General features: G+C 35.1%; 1 protein-coding gene across 2 annotated transcripts; it reads left to right on the top strand.

The window, feature by feature from the left end:
* Positions 1 to 2,072: 2,072 nt before the first annotated feature.
* Positions 2,073 to 20,804, top strand: LOC125653348 (maltase 1-like). Of its 2 annotated transcripts, none has more exons than XM_048882804.2 (10): positions 2,073 to 2,363; positions 7,134 to 7,313; positions 7,535 to 7,704; positions 8,461 to 8,586; positions 9,668 to 9,775; positions 10,586 to 10,674; positions 10,790 to 10,847; positions 13,140 to 13,322; positions 14,743 to 14,874; positions 18,943 to 20,804. In XM_048882804.2, the coding sequence occupies exons 1-10, from the start codon at positions 2,129 to 2,131 to the stop codon at positions 19,291 to 19,293; spliced, it is 1,632 nt and encodes a 543-aa protein (XP_048738761.2). In that variant the 5' UTR covers positions 2,073 to 2,128; the 3' UTR covers positions 19,294 to 20,804. The 2 variants fall into 2 exon arrangements, with proteins under 2 accessions (XP_048738761.2, XP_048738757.2); XM_048882800.2 differs by having other exon boundaries at positions 10,790 to 10,976.
* Positions 20,805 to 21,056: the final 252 nt, after the last annotated feature.

Genomic DNA, 21,056 nt, shown 5'->3' with positions numbered 1-21,056 from the left:
GGGACCATATCAATGTGGAGGAATTGTTCCCAAACCTGTTGATTATTGGTTCTTCAAAGGTTACCTGTGGTCACCATTGTAATATAATGATCAGATAAGGGTTACTTCTGGTCATCTATTGATAAAATGATAATATAAGGATTACCTCTGGTCACCCATTGATGTAATTTTTAATGGTCATATAAACATATAAACAAGGGCCATCCATACACTGAGATGTCGGTTACATCAGGACACCTTTCTATTAATCTTGTCAATGATGACCAGCGATAACCCTTATAAGACATTTACATCATTGGGTGACCAGAGGAAATCCTTACATGCATATGACCATTACATCAATGAGTGACCAGAGGAAATCATTATATCATCATTACATCAAAAGGTGACCAGAGGAAACCATTACATATATCTGACCATTACATCAATGAGTGATCATTCATTCATTCATTTCATATGATATTTACATCAATGGGTGACCAGAGGTTACCCTTATATGACCATCACAATTCCTTCTATGTTTGAAATCCATACTCCCCGTTTTTCTCTTTCAAACATCCCATGAAGATAAATTTGGACAATACTTCCTTAGGTTTGGTGAAAATATGCCCAGTAAATAAGAAGATTTACAAACGGATAGACAACTGATCAAAAAAGCTCATTTTATTCTTTGGCTCAGGTGAGCTAGACATTTCACTTTGACACTGTTGTAGCATCATAAAATATAATCCACCGTAACATAATTTTCATGTCTGAAATCGATATAGGTGACCAGAGTTCACCCTCTAAGTGCAACATTATCTTATAATTATCTGTAGATAAATAATTACAAATAAATAAAAGGATGATATTCCAAGTTCAATTTCACTGCATTGTATTTATTATAGGCTAGGTTCATATCACATCCTCGTAAATGTATTTGGGGAAACCCGGAGGATGCAGATCGCGATAACAATGAATTATTATTTTCAAACTTACTATAGGCTATTATTTGCTAAGAAATGATGACATGTAAATGATCATTAATGATTTGCTCAATATCCTCTTTGGTAGTGTGCAATATACAGTGTCTGCATTATACTTTCACTTTTATGTTGGACTATTTTTATAGCGTAGTAAATTGTAGAAAATAGGGTGACCCAGGGTCATGCTAAAATGGGGTGACCCTGGGTCCTACTTGTGGGTATGAATTATCCTTCTGCTAGTGGCTCCTGTTGCTACATATACGCTGGCGAGGTGTTCCGATCCGCTACTGTCATCTTCGCTAATGCTTCGTTAGCCAGGTGTTGGGATCCGCTACTTTCATCTTCACTAACGTTTCGCTAGATAAAGGGTTCGACCCGCTATTTTGATGATGGCGAAGCGCCAGCTAGAGGTTCCGGTCCACTACTCTCATCTTCACACTTAACAGATTTAGCCATTTACCAAAATATGATAATAAAATATAAAAAGACCTATAAAAACCCAGTCTCCTGAATGTAAGAAAAGTAATACACCATGCACTCAAATGGGGGAGGCTTGTGACGGTACATATCGTCCCACACATGCTATCGTCCGGCACATATCATGGTCGGTGTAGCGATCGATATGTACATACGTATTTATCATTACGGTACATTTTGTTGTCTGCCGGCACATATTGGCGTCTATGACAACATGTGCCGAAACAAGGCATATATTTGTAATATTATATACATATTTTTGTCGGCAAGAGTATGTGCCTTCCCTCATTGTACATATTGTCGTCCTTTGAAATATATTGTCGTCGACCGCGATAGAACTATATTGGTATCTCTGAAGGTAATAGTTAGCAGCGCGTGGATCTATATGCTGATTTTTTTTAATGTGAAGAAATATTTGGTAATTTTGTGCGATTCCTATACCAATTTTCAATGGAGGCCGTGGTCGCCTTGTTGTCAATCCCTTTCGGTTATTACAAGTCTGGCTGTTTCAAACTTACTCACGTCTACAGCACCTTCTGGGAATGACCTTTTTCAGTTGATAATACTTTTAAAACAGGTATAAATAACACAGCACAATCGTACATTTAAGAGTATATGATAACCAAACTACGGAAATATTCCACTCGAACTGTGAAATCAGAGCTCTCCGTATTTTGCGGATCACAATGCCGAACTCGCGTAAAGAAAAATTTTGCGAGCAAGGGAAATGTTTACTGCTGGTGCTGGTAGTTGTAGTCGCAGCTATTGTTGTCCCGTGTGTCCTTACTCTAACAGACAAAGACTTTCGAATGAAAGAGAAATCACTCCCTGAATTGGAGTGGTGGAAAACCAGCATTATTTATCAAGTTTACCCACGGTCCTTTCAAGACTCAGACGGCGACGGTACCGGAGACTTGAAAGGTAAGATCTACAAATGATAAAGTAAACATTACGATCAGACCTGAACTAACATTTCTCTTCTGGACAGCTAGTAAATGTGAATCAAGCAGCTTATTATGGATGTTTCATGGATGTTTTGCAAAACATATTCTATAAATATACGGGAAATTGATTTTGAGCTTTTACATGTAGCAAATCCCTATACACATATGTAAAGTTTCTTTAATTATTGTTTGTACAGCAAAGATAAAGTTTTGAAATATTTTTGTGCATCGCATGTAGCGTTCAATTGATTCAAACATTGCAAATATTTTCGATTTTTCAAGTAAATGTTTTAAATGATACAGTGAAAGACTGGTTTTCTGAGTCCATATCATCATGACCTAATAAAGCTTATTAGATTAATATTTAAACATTGAGCACCATCTTTTGAAAATGATGATGTCACAATGCAGCTAAGACTGCGCACACAAAAATTAATTTTATTCGTTTTACTTTTTGCCAAAAAAAAAAATTTGATTCATTGTCATTTTAGCTTGTATCTAAAAGTAGAAAATGGTGTATTTTAAGAAATTTATCATTGTCACAGTAACTTGGTCCGCTAAGTAGTTCGTATCACGTCTCGTATACGAGTTTGCGAAAGAAGTTGCTGTTTGATGTAACAATATATAATAGTATGTATCTACGATTCGATATACACACGATTCCGGGGAATAGTGTTATACATACATACATAAATAATTTAAACCTTTTACAGATCTGTTGTGCTTATATTTACATTTCATCATGTTTTACTTTAGAAATTATGATACAGTCTTAGGTCCACATCATATTCATACAAAACTTTACTCTGTTCCATTGAGAGTTTTACACACGTTATTTGAGGAAACTATGGCTAGTCTATACTGGGATGTTCACCACCTGTATATAGACTGAACTCTATGATTATGGATGTTGCCCATCACAGGCTCTTTAAACCAGCACGGGTCATGGATGATATTTCTTCCAAATCATGCCACCAGTTCCTTAAGCTCCAATTTACAAACAAAGGAATATATGCCGTCAACATAAGCAACATTCTTCGTCATAAAAGGGTTCAGTCGTCTATTCCAACTTATTTCAAGTTCAAGTCTACACCCTGTATTTCCTTGATCTATACTTCTACTATTGCATCCAAACTTTTTAATTATAAACAAACTTTGCAATGCTTAGATATAGACCATCTTATACGTAATCCACCAACGTGTTCTTGTTCTTCATCTTTCAACTATAGTCCAGCTTGACATGTCATTACTGGTGATGTTGATATAGTTGAAAATGAGGACCTCAAATCACTTATTGTAAAAGGTTCTAAATACAGAGAACCTCGGTCTTTTAATTAGCGACAGAACTTCATCTCTATTATGAATTCTGTCGAAGATTATGCCAGATGATGGGCTAAATATGAAAAAGAAGAACTTGATACATTGTCAGAATGGGTTAAAAGCATAAGAGGAATATTAAAATCCCGCATTACACGTATGAAAACAAAAGTACTTACCATCTATCCTTCTGTGTTTAGTAAACCAGAAGTGATAAAAGAAATAGATAGGTTATATGAGGAATATGTTTTGGTTCCAGCTGACAATGCTAGTAACAGCATTGTCTTGGTAAGGTTCATTATTACAACTGTATTTTCAACGAACTTGGCATTAATTCCACTTTTGGTAATCGTATTTATACTCCAACTGCCCTTTTAAAAGATGAAATTCTTTAAAACCATGCTTCAGGTTTAGACACATTTAATATCCCAGTCAATGGGTCGAATGAATATGACTTACCGTACCTATACTGGATTCCTAAACTACATAAAAACCCTTACAAAGATACATTGCTGGATCTAGTAAGTGCTCTACCAAGGCCCTATCTTTGCTCCTCACTAAAATATTAACAGCTGTGAAGGAGAAACTTCAAACTTACTGTGCGACTACATATGCCAGAAGTGGTGTTAATCAAATGTGGCATGGATTCGAAAATATTCTAAAGAACTTTTAGTAAACTTGAAATCGCAGAATTTTTCCCAAATCAATAATACTAAAACCTATTACTTTTCAACACAATACACGACCATTCCTCACGATAAATTAAAGACTAGACTTTTGACATCCTAGACAGTTGCTTCTTCAACAGAACTGGAAAACGGAAATATTCATATCTAGTGATCATTCAAAAACTTACTTTGTAAAACACGACTCTGATTCCACGCACAAGTACTCTGAAGTTGAAATAAAAATATGCTAAAGTTCCTCATTGACAATATCTTCGTGGCCTTTGGTGATCAGGTCTTCCAACAGTCTGTTGGAAGTCCCGTGGACACGGGTTGTGCTCCTTTGTTGGCTGACCTGTTTCTATGTTCATGTGGAACAGAATTTGTTGAAAAACTTCTGCGTGAGAGGAGTGAGTCTCTTGCTGTGACCTTCGGTTCGGCATTTCGATGTGTCAATGGCGTTTTGTCTATTGACAGTAATGGCTTTCATTCATATGTCGATTTGGTGTGTCCCTGTGGGCTCGAGATGGGGGACATCACAGGGTCGTCCGCTTCTGCTTCATACTTGGATATTTTGTTGAGAGTGGACACTGATGGCAGACTGGCGGCTCAACTGTATGACGGACTGGATGGTTTCAGCTTCTCCGTCGTCAGCTTCCCGTATTTGTGTGGCAGTGTTCCGTTATCGCCTGCGTATGGTGTTTGTGTATCTCAACTGGTTTGATGTGCAAGGGCTTGTTCTGCGTGTGGTCAGTTTTTAAATCGAGGCAAGCTACTGACAAACAAGTTGATGGTACATGGGTTTCAACAGTCTCGATTGAAATCAGTATTTCGTAAATTCTATGGTCGTTATAACGATCTAGTTCATAAATACAACCTATCATTGGGTCAAATACTGTCTGACGTGTTTTAAACCGATTGTTAGGCCGTTCTTGGCACACTGATTTTGACTACGGATGACTCCGATCACCTGATCAGGATATAGGGCTCACGGCGGGTGTGACCGGTCGACAGGAGATGCTTACTCCTCCTAGGCACCTGATCCCACCTCTGGTGTGTCCAGGGGTCCGTGTTTGCCCCACTATCTATATTGTATTGCTTATTAGAGTTATGATATTGATCACTGTTCGTTATCTTCACCTCTCATCTAGTATATCGTAATCTCATCTCACCCTTTTCGTCAACATAAAAAACAAAACATAATCCGTTTCAGAAACTGCCACGACGTCACTAAGTGACCTTATTCGTAACTGTATAAGTATAAGCGATCGGTTGGTTGTATATTGTTTAACGTCCCCTCGATAATCTTTCACTCATATGGAAATGTCACCATTGTCGGTGAAGGGCTTCAAAATGCCTTTGAGCAGGGAGGGATCTTTGTCATGCCACACCTGTGGTGACACGGGCCTCGGTTTTTGCGGTCTCACCCGAAGGACCGTCTCATTTAGTCGTCTCTTACGACAAATAAGGGGTACTGAGGAACTATTCTAATCCGGACCCCTCATGACCAATGTTACAAAAGTAATTATTAAAACATTAAGCAATATCCTTTGTATCTTTAAAAACTACATTACTGTCCCTAAGAAATGTACGGTTTGTATTCGTTTTCTTAGATGGTAAGAATTGTTTAACCCACATGTCCTTGGGCTTGTCTTTTGCCTGAGAAATTGTCTCCTCAACAAATGCATGTTTTGCCTCTATGATATTTTTGTTACCCTGTTTCTTGATGCTCTGTATAGGTTCCACACGTGATCATCATTTATTTCATGACAGTGCACTTCTGTACATATGTCATCGTTTATCCATTCTTCTGATCGTGAGTTAATTCTTCTTTCTTTTAGGGGAATTGCTTATCCACTACTTCAAAATATTTAGAATAAAGGAATTGCCACATAGTATCAATTCGTCTTGAAAACTGGTCTCATTGAAGTTATTAAAATTTCTATTTATTTGATGTGAACCAGATCTAATTTTGCCATTTCCAGCGTAAATCATGTTGTGGTCACTTAATCCTATTGGGAATACTCCTGATGAAGAAAACTTATCAGGGCTTTTCCCATAAATACGATCAATTAAAGTACTAGAGTCTGTAGTCTCACGTGTAGGTTTTTTTAATCAGTTGCTGAAATCCAAAGGTTTTTTTTATGATAGTCTTTAAACGCTTTGTCTTGTACTCATCCACATTGAAGTCGCCCATAACTAGAATATTTTTGTGTTCCGCTATTTGTTGTTCAATCCACCCCTCAAACTTCTCTAACCAATCTACTGTGGAATCTGGAGGTCGATAAGATACAGCACAGGATGTTTTAGTAGACTGCCCAATAGAAATCACAAATTCAAGCATTTCCAAATCGTCCACGATTTTAAGTTTGTAATCATTAAAATGTTAAATTTTTCTTTAATATCTTTAAAGGTATTCCACCCCAATTCCGGTTTCTATCTTGATATCTCTGACTTTCTTATAGTGTTGTCCAACTTACTTTCGGTCAAGGCCAGGATATCAAATACACCTTTACGTAACATTACTTTGATTTGATCCAATTTACTTAGAATTCCTCTCACATTCAAGCGTGGATATAAAACTCCCTTAGGTAAAGTTTCCAACAGTTTCTCAGGCATCTTCGCAAGCCAAGTGTCCGATTCGCTTACTTGGCTTGCGAAGATGTTTCTCAGGAGATTGATCAACACCAGAAAAACTTAAAATTTATATGAAACCTTTCTGACATAGTGTATATGTTACAGTACTAAATGTATATCATTTGTAGGTGTAACCAAGCATCTTGATTATCTAAAAGACTTGGGAGTAGGAGCCATATGGCTCAGTCCCTTTTACAAGTCGCCGATGAGAGACTTTGGATATGATGTTCAAAACCATACCCAAGTTGACCCTTTGTTTGGGACAATGGAGGATTTCGACGAACTGATGCAAGAGGCTAAGAAAAGAAGTACGTCATTGTAATCTTATACGTAGTAATTTAGTACTTTCACTTTGAAAAAAATGAAAATCATTAAAGCATTTAGTTACTTGTGTATTAGAACTAACAAGCTTTCTGCTAATGTAAGATTTATTCACAAAACAATGTGGTAAATAATGAATTTGAACAAAAGGAAAATTAGAGTTAAACCAATCCATCTACGCTATTAATGATGCTTTGGGTATTTTTAGACCTGCGAATTCTGGTGGATTTTGTTCCGAACCACACGAGTAACGAGAGTGTTTGGTTTAACTCCAGTCGCCATAGTGTTGGGAAGTACAAGGACTTCTACATATGGACCGATGGCATAAACTGTTCTAACTGTATAGATACAAATTTCAAGAAGCCTCCAAATGATTGGGTGAATATGTGTTCTTTTTCCCTTGTGTAAGTTATAAACTTCAAGATTAAAAACATCCTCATCTGTATACTTTTCACTGTATTTTGATTTTTCGAGTGTGATTGCATTATAACAAAACTATAGGCTTTATTGTTATTTGCGAATTACTGTGGAATCATTTTAATTCGTGGGGGAAAATGTACGTGGTTAAGCAAAATTTTGCTGGTTCGTGGGGGCGTAATTTTTTGGGTAAGAGATACAATGTCACTAGGAGAGATAACTCTACTGGACTTAAAAAATGTTCGAGGACTCGTAAACTCGTGGATAAAAGCGACCCACGAAATCCACGAACATCAATCCCCCACGAATAATGATGATTCCACAGTATTTCCGCGGTGGTCAACATTTCGTTGTTTTCACAAAATAAATATGACTGCATTGTTGAATTCGTCACGAATACAAGGAGGTCCGCTTTCTGTAAGGAACGAAAGTCTCCCACACAACGGCGGGTTTTTTCTAAATACACAGACATTTGAACCCACTAAAATAAGACATTTTACGGTTGACAATTTTAGAATTTTCGGGAAGGGAAGTGGGTGGCGTCTGCAGAGAAAACGTTTACCTTAATCATCATTGAAATCTAATTCTTTTATCATTAACAAACATATTTGTTCGGACTAAGGATCCAAGGCCCGGATCTAGGTTCCGTCTGGACTCTCTAATACAATCAATGCACTGAAAACAGCAATTTCTACAAATATACTTGTGTATTTACAGTCCAGTGCCTTTAGAGGGTCCGCATGGACATACGATGACCATCGCAAACAGTTCTATTATCACGCCTACTTAGACTCACAGCCGGATCTCAACGTTCGGAATCCAGACGTAGTAGAAGAATTGTCGGTAACCCAGTATATCTTTTTATTCTTTATTCTAAGACACATACATGTATTTGTAAAATGAAATTTGCAACATTCACGCATAAACAGATGCACACCTGTGAAATAACCTATTTCAACTTCCTTAGTTTACTTGTAAAGAAGCAAACGATCGTTTAAATTGTTTCTTTGTTTGGTGGTTGGTTTTCCCCCATATTTCATGCAAGGTGAAGATAACGAACAGTGATCAATCTCATAACTCCTACAAGCAATACAAAATAGATAGTTGGGCAAACACGGACCCCTGGACACACCAGAGGCGGGATCAAATTTTCTTTTTCTATTGTTCTTCATTTTTCTCTTTTTGGGAGGGGGGATTCAGTGATTTTCAAATTCCATTATTTCTAAAAGTTTTTTAAAGTATTTGTTTTGGTTACAAGTACACACAAAACGCCAAGTAGGGTTGTTTGCTTTAATTAATTGATTGAAAAGACTTTTACTACAGATGTCAGAACTGTAGGGTTTAGGATGCCATGATCATCCAGCCCCGGTATGGAAAGCATCTGTGAATCTGAGCCTCATCAGCAATACCACAATAAGATGAAGTTTAGTTCATCGTTAGTTTTGACTTATTCGTCAATTTAAGGAATATACATCAATTTGTGTGTATAAAAAATCCTTGTTTTTCTTATGATGCAACTGCAACTTGATACTTGCAAAATAATGTCTTTAAGCTAGGAGTACATAACTGATTACCTAGAAATACAGTCGGCGGCTTCTCAACCATTCTGAAAAATTCTCGATAGGACGTAAAACAAACATAGTTCTATCTGTGAAAATTACCATTCCTTCCTGCGAAACGAGGTTCATCCTCCCAGCCGAAGATGAGAGACCTTCAACTCTACTGCAAAGATTGCGACTGCTTACTCCTCCTAGGCACCTGATCCCACCTCTGGTGTACCCGGGGTCCGTGTTTGCCCAACTATCTATTTTGTATTGTTTATAGAAGTTATTAGATTGATCACTGTTCGTTATCTTCACCTTCCATTCCATGTTTAGCCTCACTAACACTCTTTTGATAAATTGATATTCACACTTTCTCTCAGAACATTTTGCGATTTTGGCTGGGTAAAGGAGTGGATGGCTTTAGAGGTGATGCCATCAGAAAACTTTTTGAGTCACAAGATTTGCAGGAAAATGAAAACGGGATACAGGTAAATTCATTACATCCTTATATTAACCCACACGCAATGGAAATACATCACGCTGTGCATTATTATATGGTTGAATAATTTCTTGCTTTCTGACTGGCTGAGAATGAACAAACTAGAAACATCAGATCATTATACCGGTATTCACCAACATAATTGTATTTATTTATCCAACATTGAGCTATAGATATATTGGAAATTTTCAAATTGAAACGACTGGTTATCACTTTAGAACAGGTCTTTCTCTCTAGCTGTAAACACAAATGGTCGATCAACTGTTGTTTGGTAAGCTCTAGTAACCGGTCTATATATCTCTAATTATTCAGTTATTATGTATGTAAAACTTATACGGTACCAATTTTGATGCACCAGATGCGCATTTCGACAAATTATGTCTCTTCAGTGATGCTCAACCGAAATGTTTGAAATCCGAAATAACAATGAAGTTTTAGAGCTATCATAGGTAAAAACAGTGTGCCAAAAAAGTGGAGTCAAATTCGTTCAAGGATAAGAGCTATGCGTGAGGGAGATAATCCTTAATTTTGAAATGAATTTATATGATAATGTATATTGAGGTCTTGAACTTTAGCTATAAACAAAGATGGCCGACCAGATATCGTTTTGATGTATCTAGTAGCCGTTTTTCAATGTTTTAAATCATTCAATAAGAGAATTACTTGTATTGCATTTTGGAGTTCAATATGACGGTTTAGCTACACTCAAAGTACAATTTTCACCCCAACGGGAAACTCAGGGAACATTGTACTTCTCCGGTAAATAGTCAATAATTGTATGATATTCTGCTATCTTCAGAACTTGACAAGAAATCTTCCTGAAATATACCCTATCATGCAAAAATGGAAAAGCCTACTGGACGAGTATGCAGGCGATGGAAAAGAGAAGTATGGAATATATTTACGACTGTTTATGAATTGTTTTGGTGAGTTAGCTTTAACATATATTCTAAATGAATGCATTCGAAAACGGAATCTGACAGTTTTTTCAATCATATTTTAGAATTCTGATAGCAGAATCATATGGGATATCGAACGAGATGCGAGATTCTTACTACAAGGTAGACACAATCCCATTCAACTTTGCCTTTGTTCAGAAACTCAACCGTACTTGTGGAGCACGTTGTATTCAGAACATTGTAGTGTCCTCTTTAGACGGACTGAAAACCAACTGGTGGCCAAACTTTGTGGTAAATTCTCATACCAAAAAACAAAATCATTTCATCGTATTATTTTTTAGCAAACTGGAGACAAACGACAATAGAACATATAATTTTTCAATTAATATCTTTTCATTAACTTTATCAGACTAAACCAAATGGTTTAACACATGTAGCTCCTTTGTTCACCTTCTGCAATGCGACTTTCATTGCTGCAACCATTGTTGGTGTTGATACATTTTGTTCAAGCACTAGGCTGAAGCTAGCAGCCTCTAACCAACAGCTGATGAGTCCGTAGAATCTAGTAGCCAATAAAAAAGTCCATCAAAGAATTGAGAGTACTCAGACAGAATACATGTACTAATAATTAGCAAATAATCAATCAAATTGATATTTTTTCAAACAATAAACATATTTTTGATTATGAAGTGTGAAACTTGAAGGTAATTGAGCTCACCTGAAAATTCCTAATGTTACAAAGGAGGTAAATAACTTAATCCTCGAAGAGTCCACAAAAGGAGTATGCAAGTAAGGAAGTGCACTCCTAGGGAAATCATTCCCTGCCCTCAGTTTGGGGTTGTAAGGGTGCCACATGGGGTTGTCCGAGGGTGGAATCACTTTTCAAGACCTCTCTAATTATTGAATATGGGGTGATTGAATGAAACAAAAGTAATCAAGAGATAGACAACAATGTATGCGAACCTATAAAACACTAAAAAGGGGTCACGACGGCAATTGATCTTACTTAAAAGTCCTGCATTTTTCATCTCATAGGGTTGTAATTGAAGTTAATAGCAATTTAATCTTTGAAAAGTCTACAGATGGTGTATGAAGGCAAGATATCGCTCTCTGTATGGAACGGTAGGGGTATTACCTGGGGCGTTCAGAGGTTGGGGCCACTTTTCATACCTCTCTTATATTGAATATGGGGTGATCGAATGAAACGAAATTGATAAAGGGATAGAAAACAACGTGGTCAAATATAGAGAACCCAAGAAATGGGTTACATAGGTCTCTAAGGGCAAATGAGCTCACCTGAAAGTTTCTAATTTTACATTCCCTTTGGGTCATAATGAAGGCAAATAACAACTTATCTCTGAAGAGCCTAGAAAGGTAGTATCCAGGCAAGGTAGGGGATCCCTAGGACTATAATTTTCTGCCCTCCGTTTGGGGTGACTACCGAGGGTATGACCACTTTTTAGCCCTCTCTAATGATACCCATGCTACTTTCGTAGACTCTTCAAATTCTATTAAATTGTTATTAACCTTTATTACAAATCTAAGGGATTAGAAACTTTCAGGTGAGCTCATTTGTCTTCAAGTATCAAACTTTGATAATAAAAATATGTTCATTAATAAATGTTTGAAAAATTATCAATTTTGATGGATTATTTGCTCATTTTTAGCATTCTTTTTTGTTTACTTTCCGTACTCTGATGAATTTTCTTATTGGATGCTAGCGTCTATGGGCTTACTGGCTGCTATCTTCAGCCTGATACTTTAAGATATCACACTGATAATTATTTTCACTATGTATTACTATAGAGGTAAAAAAAAAATATTTAAAAATCAGTTTGCAGAATTGATGCCGAATAACGCAGTCGGAAATGTTCTATGTTATCTGTCTCGTCTACCGACACTGGAAAAACATTACCCTAAGCGGTATTCTCGAAAACAAATTACCCGCAAACAAGACTACCCTCAAATCCATGTGTTTTTCACATATGTGTAAACAGCCAGAGTGCACTTCAGGAAGTAGCCTAAGCTACCAACATTAAATAGTTCCTTTGTATATTTTTGGTTATTTCTACAAATCACAAAAAATCTCCCAATCAGGGGTGCAATAATTAAGAGAAAAGAAGAAGAGGAAATGAGAAAAATCGCGTATGAAAAAAAAATATATTTCTAAATTTATGGAGCTACAATTGACTACGTTCATTTTCATTGGACAATTACCTGTGTGATACCTTAAGCAATGGTTAATAATGTCTATTTCATTGCAATAATAAGATAATAGTTTTCATCATTTTATGAAATGTTTAAGAACAAAAGACATAATTCAACTCCCCTCCCCTTTTTAAACCATTTGAGCTATTATATATTCCAACAGTTATCAACGCTCTCAGTATAGCAATACAATATAATGCATGTATTTCTCATCAATACAAATTTTAAGCGTGTTTATGTTTTCAGCTAGGGAGCCATGATGTTTCCAGAATAGCTGACAGAATGGAGACATACTTAGTGGACGTGTTTAACATGCTGCTACTGACACTCCCCGGGACACCGACGACATACTACGGCGAGGAGATCGGGATGAGGGACACGTTCTACCAATTCAATGAGAGTCGAGACCCGGCTGGACTCAATTACAAGGTCACACTCCATGCATGTCGATAGTGAATCTGAAATCCTAATCAAAGAGCTTTAAAAGCACAGGCACCTGACGTGTGAATCTTATGCAACCCCCCCCCCCCCCTCTACCCAATGAAAAAATCAATGTAGAACCAATGATTTATCCAAAATATGTGGTTTCACCGTTGATTACCTTCATATGTTTGTCTCTGTTTCTGCTTTTAATAAGCTTTTGAGGTGTCCGATTGTGAGACACCAATATATATATATATATATATATACATGTACATATTTGTAACATATGTACATATGTATCGACGTTTTATCTATTAACAATAATCATTTTCATTCTGTCGATTCGATATATCACTGTGAACTTAAAATGAGAAACACCACAGAGTCCCCACATCTTCGTCTTTAAATATTTGGTTGAAAATAAATATTAGCGGCAAACCAACAACTCAACTTTATGACAAACGGGATGATTTCAACTTCTCCATATTTATGTAGCAATATTCCATTATCAACTGCATTTGGTGTTTATATTTCTCAACTGTTCCATACGCAAGAGCTTGTTTGAGTATGATCAGTTTTGAATTCGAGGCAGGCTACTGAAAAACAAGTTGGTAATACTGGGGTTTAAACAGTCTCGTTTAACGTCAGCATTTCACATATTATATGATCGTTATAATGCTCTACTTTACCAATACGACCTATCATTATGTCAAATGCTGTCTGACGTGTTTCATAACGACTGTTAGGCTGTTCTTGGCACATTGATTTGACTACGGATAACTCCGTTTACCTGATCAAGATATAGGGCGGGTGTGATCAGTCGACGGTATGCTTACTCCTACTAGGCACATGATCCCACCTCTGGTATATCCAGGGGTCCCTGTTTGACCAACCCTCTTAATATAGGAGTTATGAGATTGATCACTATTCGTTATCTTCACCTTTCATATTAGTACCTCACATGTAGGCATCTCAAGGCTTATAAAAAGTAGAAACTAACTATGCAGAACGACGTTTGAAGGTGATGGGCTGGGAAACCACATATTTTGTAAGAATTATTGGTTCTATATTTATTTTTCATTGGTTAGTAGGTGGGGTTTATGTACATATGATCTATACACGCTATCCACACTTCAGGTGTCTGTGCTTAAAAGACCTTCAAAAGTCACTATGTACAAGGTTTTCGAAATTAATATTTCTACAAAAGTTATTCATGGATCGCATCGTTTGATACCCATGATTGATACGCCTCGTTCCTTTCTCCAAAAGGAACAAAGCATTAGAGAGGAAGAAAGTGCAATCAACCGGGGATATCCGATGATGATCAATAGTTGAATAAAATTAGGGGGAGGGAAGTCTGAAATTCTCAACATACCATTTTGTACAAGTACCAGGTATCTTAAACCTGTAAATGCATCATCAACAGGGGGATTACCTTCAACACACACGGGACCCAGAGCGTTCACCGATGCAGTGGAACTCTTCTCTAAATGCAGGGTTTTCCTCGGGGACGCCGTGGTTACATGTGAACCCAAACTATCCCTTACTAAATGTAGAGGTTTGTATTAAATATCAAGAAAGAAAACTAGTCCTTACTAAATGTAGAGGTTTGTATTAAATATCAACAAAGAAAACTAGTCCTTACTAAATGTAGAGGTTTGTATTAAATATCAACAAAGAAAACTATCCCTTACTAAATGTAGAGGTTTGTATTAAATATCAAGAAAGAAAACTAGTCCTTACTAAATGTAGAGGTTTGTATTACTAAATGTAGAGGTTTGTATTAAATATCAAGAAAGAAAACTAGTCCTTACTAAATGTAGAGGTTTGTATTACTAAATGTTGAGGTTTGTATTAAATATCAAGAAAGAAAACTAGTCCTTACTAAATGTAGAGGTTTGTATTAAATATCAAGAAAGAAAACTATCCCTTACTAAATATTGAGGTTTGTATTAAATATCAAGAAAGAAAACTATCCCTTACTAAATGTTGAGGTTTGTATTAAATATCAAGAAAGAAAACTAGTCCTTACTAAATGGAGAGGTTTGTATTACTAAATGTAGAGGTTTGTATTAAATATCAAGAAAGAAAACTAGTCCTTACTAAATGTAGAGGTTTGTATTAAATATCAAGAAAGAAAACTAGTCCTTACTAAATGTTGAGGTTTGTATTAAATATCAAGAAAGAAAACTAGTCCTTACTAAATGTAGAGGTTTGTATTAAATATCAAGAAAGAAAACTAGTCCTTACTAAATGTTGAGGTTTGTATTAAATATCAACAAAGAAAACTATCCCTTACTAAATGTTGAGGTTTGTATTAAATATCAAGAAAGAAAACTAGTCCTTACTAAATGTTGAGGTTTGTATTAAATATCAACAAAGAAAACTATCCCTTACTAAATGTTGAGGTTTGTATTAGATATCAAGAAAGAAAACTAGTCCTTACTAAATGTAGAGGTTTGTATTAAATATCAAGAAAGAAAACTAGTCCTTACTAAATGTAGAGGTTTGTATTAAATATCAAGAAAGAAAACTAGTCCTTACTAAATGTTTAGGTTTGTATTAAATATCAAGAAAGAAAACTAGTCCTTACTAAATGTTGAGGTTTGTATTAAATATCAACAAAGAAAACTATCCCTTACTAAATGTTGAGGTTTGTATTAGATATCAAGAAAGAAAACTAGTCCTTACTAAATGTTGAGGTTTGTATTAAATATCAAGAAAGAAAACTAGTCCTTACTAAATGTTGAGGTTTGTATTAGATATCAAGAAAGAAAACTAGTCCTTACTAAATATTGAGGTTTGTATTAAATATCAACAAAGAAAACTATCCCTTACTAAATGTAGAGGTTTGTATTACTAAATGTAGAGGTTTGTATTAAATATCAAGAAAGAAAACTAGTCCTTACTAAATGTAGAGGTTTGTATTAAATATCAAGAAAGAAAACTATCCCTTACTAAATGTTGAGGTTTGTATTAGATATCAAGAAAGAAAACTAGTCCTTACTAAATATTGAGGTTTGTATTAAATATCAACAAAGAAAACTATCCCTTACTAAATGTAGAGGTTTGTATTAAATATCAAGAAAGAAAACTAGTCCTTACTAAATGTAGAGGTTTGTATTAAATATCAAGAAAGAAAACTAGTCCTTACTAAATGTTGAGGTTTGTATTAAATATCAAGAAAGAAAACTAGTCCTTACTAAATGTTGAGGTTTGTATTAAATATCAACAAAGAAAACTATCCCTTACTAAATGTTGAGGTTTGTATTAGATATCAAGAAAGAAAACTAGTCCTTACTAAATGTTGAGGTTTGTATTAAATATCAAGAAAGAAAACTAGTCCTTACTAAATGTTGAGGTTTGTATTAAATATCAAGAAAGAAAACTAGTCCTTACTAAATGTTGAGGTTTGTATTAAATATCAAGAAAGAAAACTATCCCTTACTAAATGTAGAGGTTTGTATTACTAAATGTAGAGGTTTGTATTAAATATCAAGAAAGAAAACTAGTCCTTACTAAATATTGAGGTTTGTATTAAATATCAAGAAAGAAAACTAGTCCTTACTAAATGTAGAGGTTTGTATTAAATATCAAGAAAGAAAACTAGTCCTTACTAAATGTAGAGGTTTGTATTAAATATCAAGAAAGAAAACTAGTCCTTACTAAATGTAGAGGTTTGTATTAAATATCAAGAAAGAAAACTAGTCCTTACTAAATGTAGAGGTTTGTATTAAATATCAAGAAAGAAAACTATCCCTTACTAAATGTAGAGGTTTGTATTACTAAATGTAGAAGTTTGTATTAAATATCAAGAAAGAAAACTAGTCCTTACTAAATATTGAGGTTTGTATTAAATATCAAGAAAGAAAACTATCCCTTACTAAATGTTGAGGCTTGTATTAAATATCAAGAAAGAAAACTAGTCCTTACTAAATGTAGAGGTTTGTATTAAATAACAAGAAAGAAAACTATCCCTTACTAAATGTAGAGGTTTGTATTAAATATCAAGAAAGAAAACTATCCCTTACTAAATGTTGAGGTTTGTATTAAATATCAAGAAAGAAAACTATCCCTTACTAAATGTAGAGGTTTGTATTAAATATCAAGAAAGAAAACTAGTCCTTACTAAATGTTGAGGTTTGTATTAAATATCAACAAAGAAAACTATCCCTTACTAAATGTTGAGGTTTGCATTAAATATCAACAACCAAAACTATCTCAATCTAATTAAAATCAGATCTTCTCTAACCGTCACACTGGATAAGGATCTGACAGCATTGCATTTGAGGTCATATTATTGACCCCAATCTCATGAATATTTCAACAAATATTCGACCAATAACAATAGCTTGACAAAGAATCAAGGACCTACAATTTATTCGGATTGTAAGTTTACAAAAAAACATAAAAAGTTTAAACGAATTCCAAATATCTGCGTTAAAGGAAGAGCAAAGGCAGATCTTAGATATCATGCATTCATCATTGTTAGAATATATTTTCTGTGGAGGTCTTGCATCGCTCATGGCCGAGGCTATCTTCTTCGATTTTTCTCCCGTAATTATTTCGGTAATTATTGACATGCATATAATAAATACCAAGTATGCTCCGATATAACAGCAAAACGTTCATTTAATCATTGTAATTATCAACAACCAAATCTATTCCTTACTAAATGTAGAGGTTTGTATTAGATGTCAACAGTGAAAACTACCCCTTACTAAATGTAGAGGTTTGTATTAGATTTCAACAAACAAAACTACCCCTTACTAAATGTATCAACAAACAAAACTACCCCTTACTAAATGTAGAGGTTTGTATTAGATATCAACTGTTAAAACTATCCCTTACTAATATTTGTCAACCTTTAAAACTATCCCTTACTAAATGCATCAACCGTTAAAACTATCCCGTACTAAATGTTTCAAATATCAAAACTATCCCTTACTAAATGTTTCAAATGTTAAAACTATCCCTTACTAAATGTTTCAAATGTTAAAACTATCCCTTACTAAATGCATCAACCGTTAAAACTATCCCGTACTAAATGTTTCAAATGTCAAAACTATCCCGTACTAAATGTTTCAAATGTCAAAACTATCCCTTACTAAATGTTTCAAATGTTAAAACTATCCCTTACTAAATGTTTCAAATGTTAAAACTATCCCGTACTAAATGTTTCAAATGTTAAAACTACCCCGTACTAAATGTTTCAAATGTTAAAACTATCCCGTACTAAATGTTTCAAATGCTAAAACTATCCCGTACTAAATGTTTCAAATGTTAAAACTATCCCTTACTAAATGTAGAGGTTTGTATTAGATATCAACTGTTAAAACTATCCCTTACTGAATGTAGAGATTTGTGTTAGATATCAAGTCAAAATTATACCTTACTAAATATATAGTTGTGTATTAGATATCAACAGTCAAAGCAATCCTATACTAAAATTAGAAGCTTATATAAAATATCAAAAGTGTATATGATATGATTTATACATATTCACGTGTAACATGTACTGTACCGGGTATCCGAAGTGAATGATAATAAGTGCAAGTATATAAAGAAAAAAAATATTAATCTACAGGAGTATTGCTGCTACGTATATATATATTTCTAATTTTAGAAACAAAAATCCACAAATACCTCCACTCTCAGCATTTACAAAAGACTTGCTGAATTGAGACAACATCCATCTTTCACCAACAAGAAAATCATTTTTTCATTCGTCAACGACAACATCATTTCCTATGTCAGGGCAGAGGTCGATCAACCAAAATTCCTAGTTGTTATGAACTTTGGGTCGCGTACGTCTACCGCAAACTGCAGTGGTCCGCCTGTGGTTGCTATGAACGGAGAAGTTGTCTTAGCAACTGCAGATTCTTTAACAGGAAGTTCATCTTACAAACTCGGGGACACTGTTGAATTAGAGAACATAGGACTGAGGGCAGGAGAAGGAATCATTGTCAAAATATAACGTGTTGGTGTCTGTAGACAGGAAAAAGCAAAGAGAAACAAATATATAGACAGGGGAAATCGGAGACAACACAAACTATCCCTGTACTGTGCGGTAGTTTTGAATTTACGTGTACTTACACTAGATTAGCCATAAAGCACTCACACAATTAATACACCTCATTCACGGATACGAAAAACAGTATAGAGTTCGATTGTTTGAATTGGGTCACATTGGCCCTGTCCTCTTCTTCTGAACATTTTTTTTGTTTATTAATTCCCACGAAAAATGTTGCCCCTATCTTATGACCCCACCCACCCTAGCCCCACGGGGTAATAATTAACTGAATCTGAATCCACACAATATATGGATGCAGTCATGACTAATCGGTTCATGAGAAGAAGAGTTTAAAGACTTCTTACCATGTATTTTCATGTAAAACATTTATCCTCTAAATTGTGGTCATACTCTTACCCCAGGGAACCACAAATTGAACAAACTTGAGTCTGCAGTTCCTGATCATACATAGCCCTCTTACTCTTTTAAAAAAGATTTTTAACAGTTTTTCCTTGTATACTTTGATCCCCTATTGTGGCCCCGCTCCGGTGTAGCCTAGTGACCATGATTTGAACAGTCTTGAATCTGTACTATCTGAAGACACTTGCATATCAATACGACATATCAGGACCCTATTGGTTTTTTTCTATAATTTCACCTTTATATCTATAATTACTATATTTACTACATGTGGCGAACAAGAATTACTATATTGATAATGTTACCATGCATCTACAAAATACTGAATTCTCTGTACGTGAAAAATTAATATTTTGCAGTAAAATTAGAAAGAACTCTGAATTACAAGATTATTTGAAGTTCCTAATTGCATGCAAAAGTTGTACGCTCAAAATTAACAAAGCTAAGAATATCTACCCACCCTTTAGAAATTGAAACTGGTAGGTATTCAAAACCATGTATTCCAAAAGAATATCGTTTTTGTCAGTTTTGTAATACTGTTGAAGATGAGTTACATTTTTCATATAACTGCTTCATGTATAAAGATATAAGAAAGAAATATTACCTGTTGAACATCTCGTATGTACACAATTCAGATGATAATATATCAAAGGAAAACCATTGTAAAGTACTATGCAAACCTGTTGATGTAGTTCATGCTAGAAGGTTGTGTGAATTTTTACATGAATGTTTTGAATTGCGCAACAAAAGTAAAGTGCTATAATCATATTTAATATCAACATCTTATATACAACACTAACTTGCATACATACAGTTTGATGTCACAGATACATGTCAAATTGCCCAACTATCTATTTTGTAATGCTTATGGGATTCATGAGATTGATCACTGTTCGTTATCTTCACCTTTCATGTATATATATACTCGAATTTGGATATACATGTATGTATATGAACTGTTAATATTTAGTTTATCATCATCATACATCTCATATTGTGTAAAATGATCGTATGTCAACATGCTTGGTGAATCAATAAATTGAATTATATCCTCATGTAAAATCTTAATCCTCTGTTATAGCCCCACCCTACCCCTGGGGGCCATGATTTGGACATACTTGAATTTTCATCATGTCAGGAAGCTTCCACATAAGTTTCATCTTTTCTGGCAGTGGTTCTGGAGGAGACCTTTATATGACCCCACCATAAGTTTTTCCTTTTCTTGGGCGTTCGCTTCGTACATGTAACTTTAGAGTTCCGCTCGTGCCATATCCGCGTCAAACCTAAGATGTCTAAACAAAAGCAGC

This window comes from Ostrea edulis, chromosome 2, assembly GCF_947568905.1.
Source record: "Ostrea edulis chromosome 2, xbOstEdul1.1, whole genome shotgun sequence".
NCBI classification, from domain to species: domain Eukaryota; kingdom Metazoa; phylum Mollusca; class Bivalvia; order Ostreida; family Ostreidae; genus Ostrea; species Ostrea edulis.
Note: the sequence above shows the minus strand (reverse complement) of the source record. Positions and strands in the feature narration are given on the sequence as shown.

Coding starts and splice junctions, on each gene's coding strand:
- LOC125653348 (XM_048882800.2), top strand. CDS start 2,129: ATGCCGAACTCGCGTAAAGAAAAATTTTGCGAGCAAGGGAAATGTTTA. Junction 10,977..13,139: donor ACTGGTGGCCAAACTTTGTG/GTAAATTCTCAT, acceptor TTATGTTTTCAG/CTAGGGAGCCATGATGTTTC. Junction 14,875..18,942: donor ATCCCTTACTAAATGTAGAG/GTTTGTATTAAA, acceptor TTCTAATTTTAG/AAACAAAAATCCACAAATAC.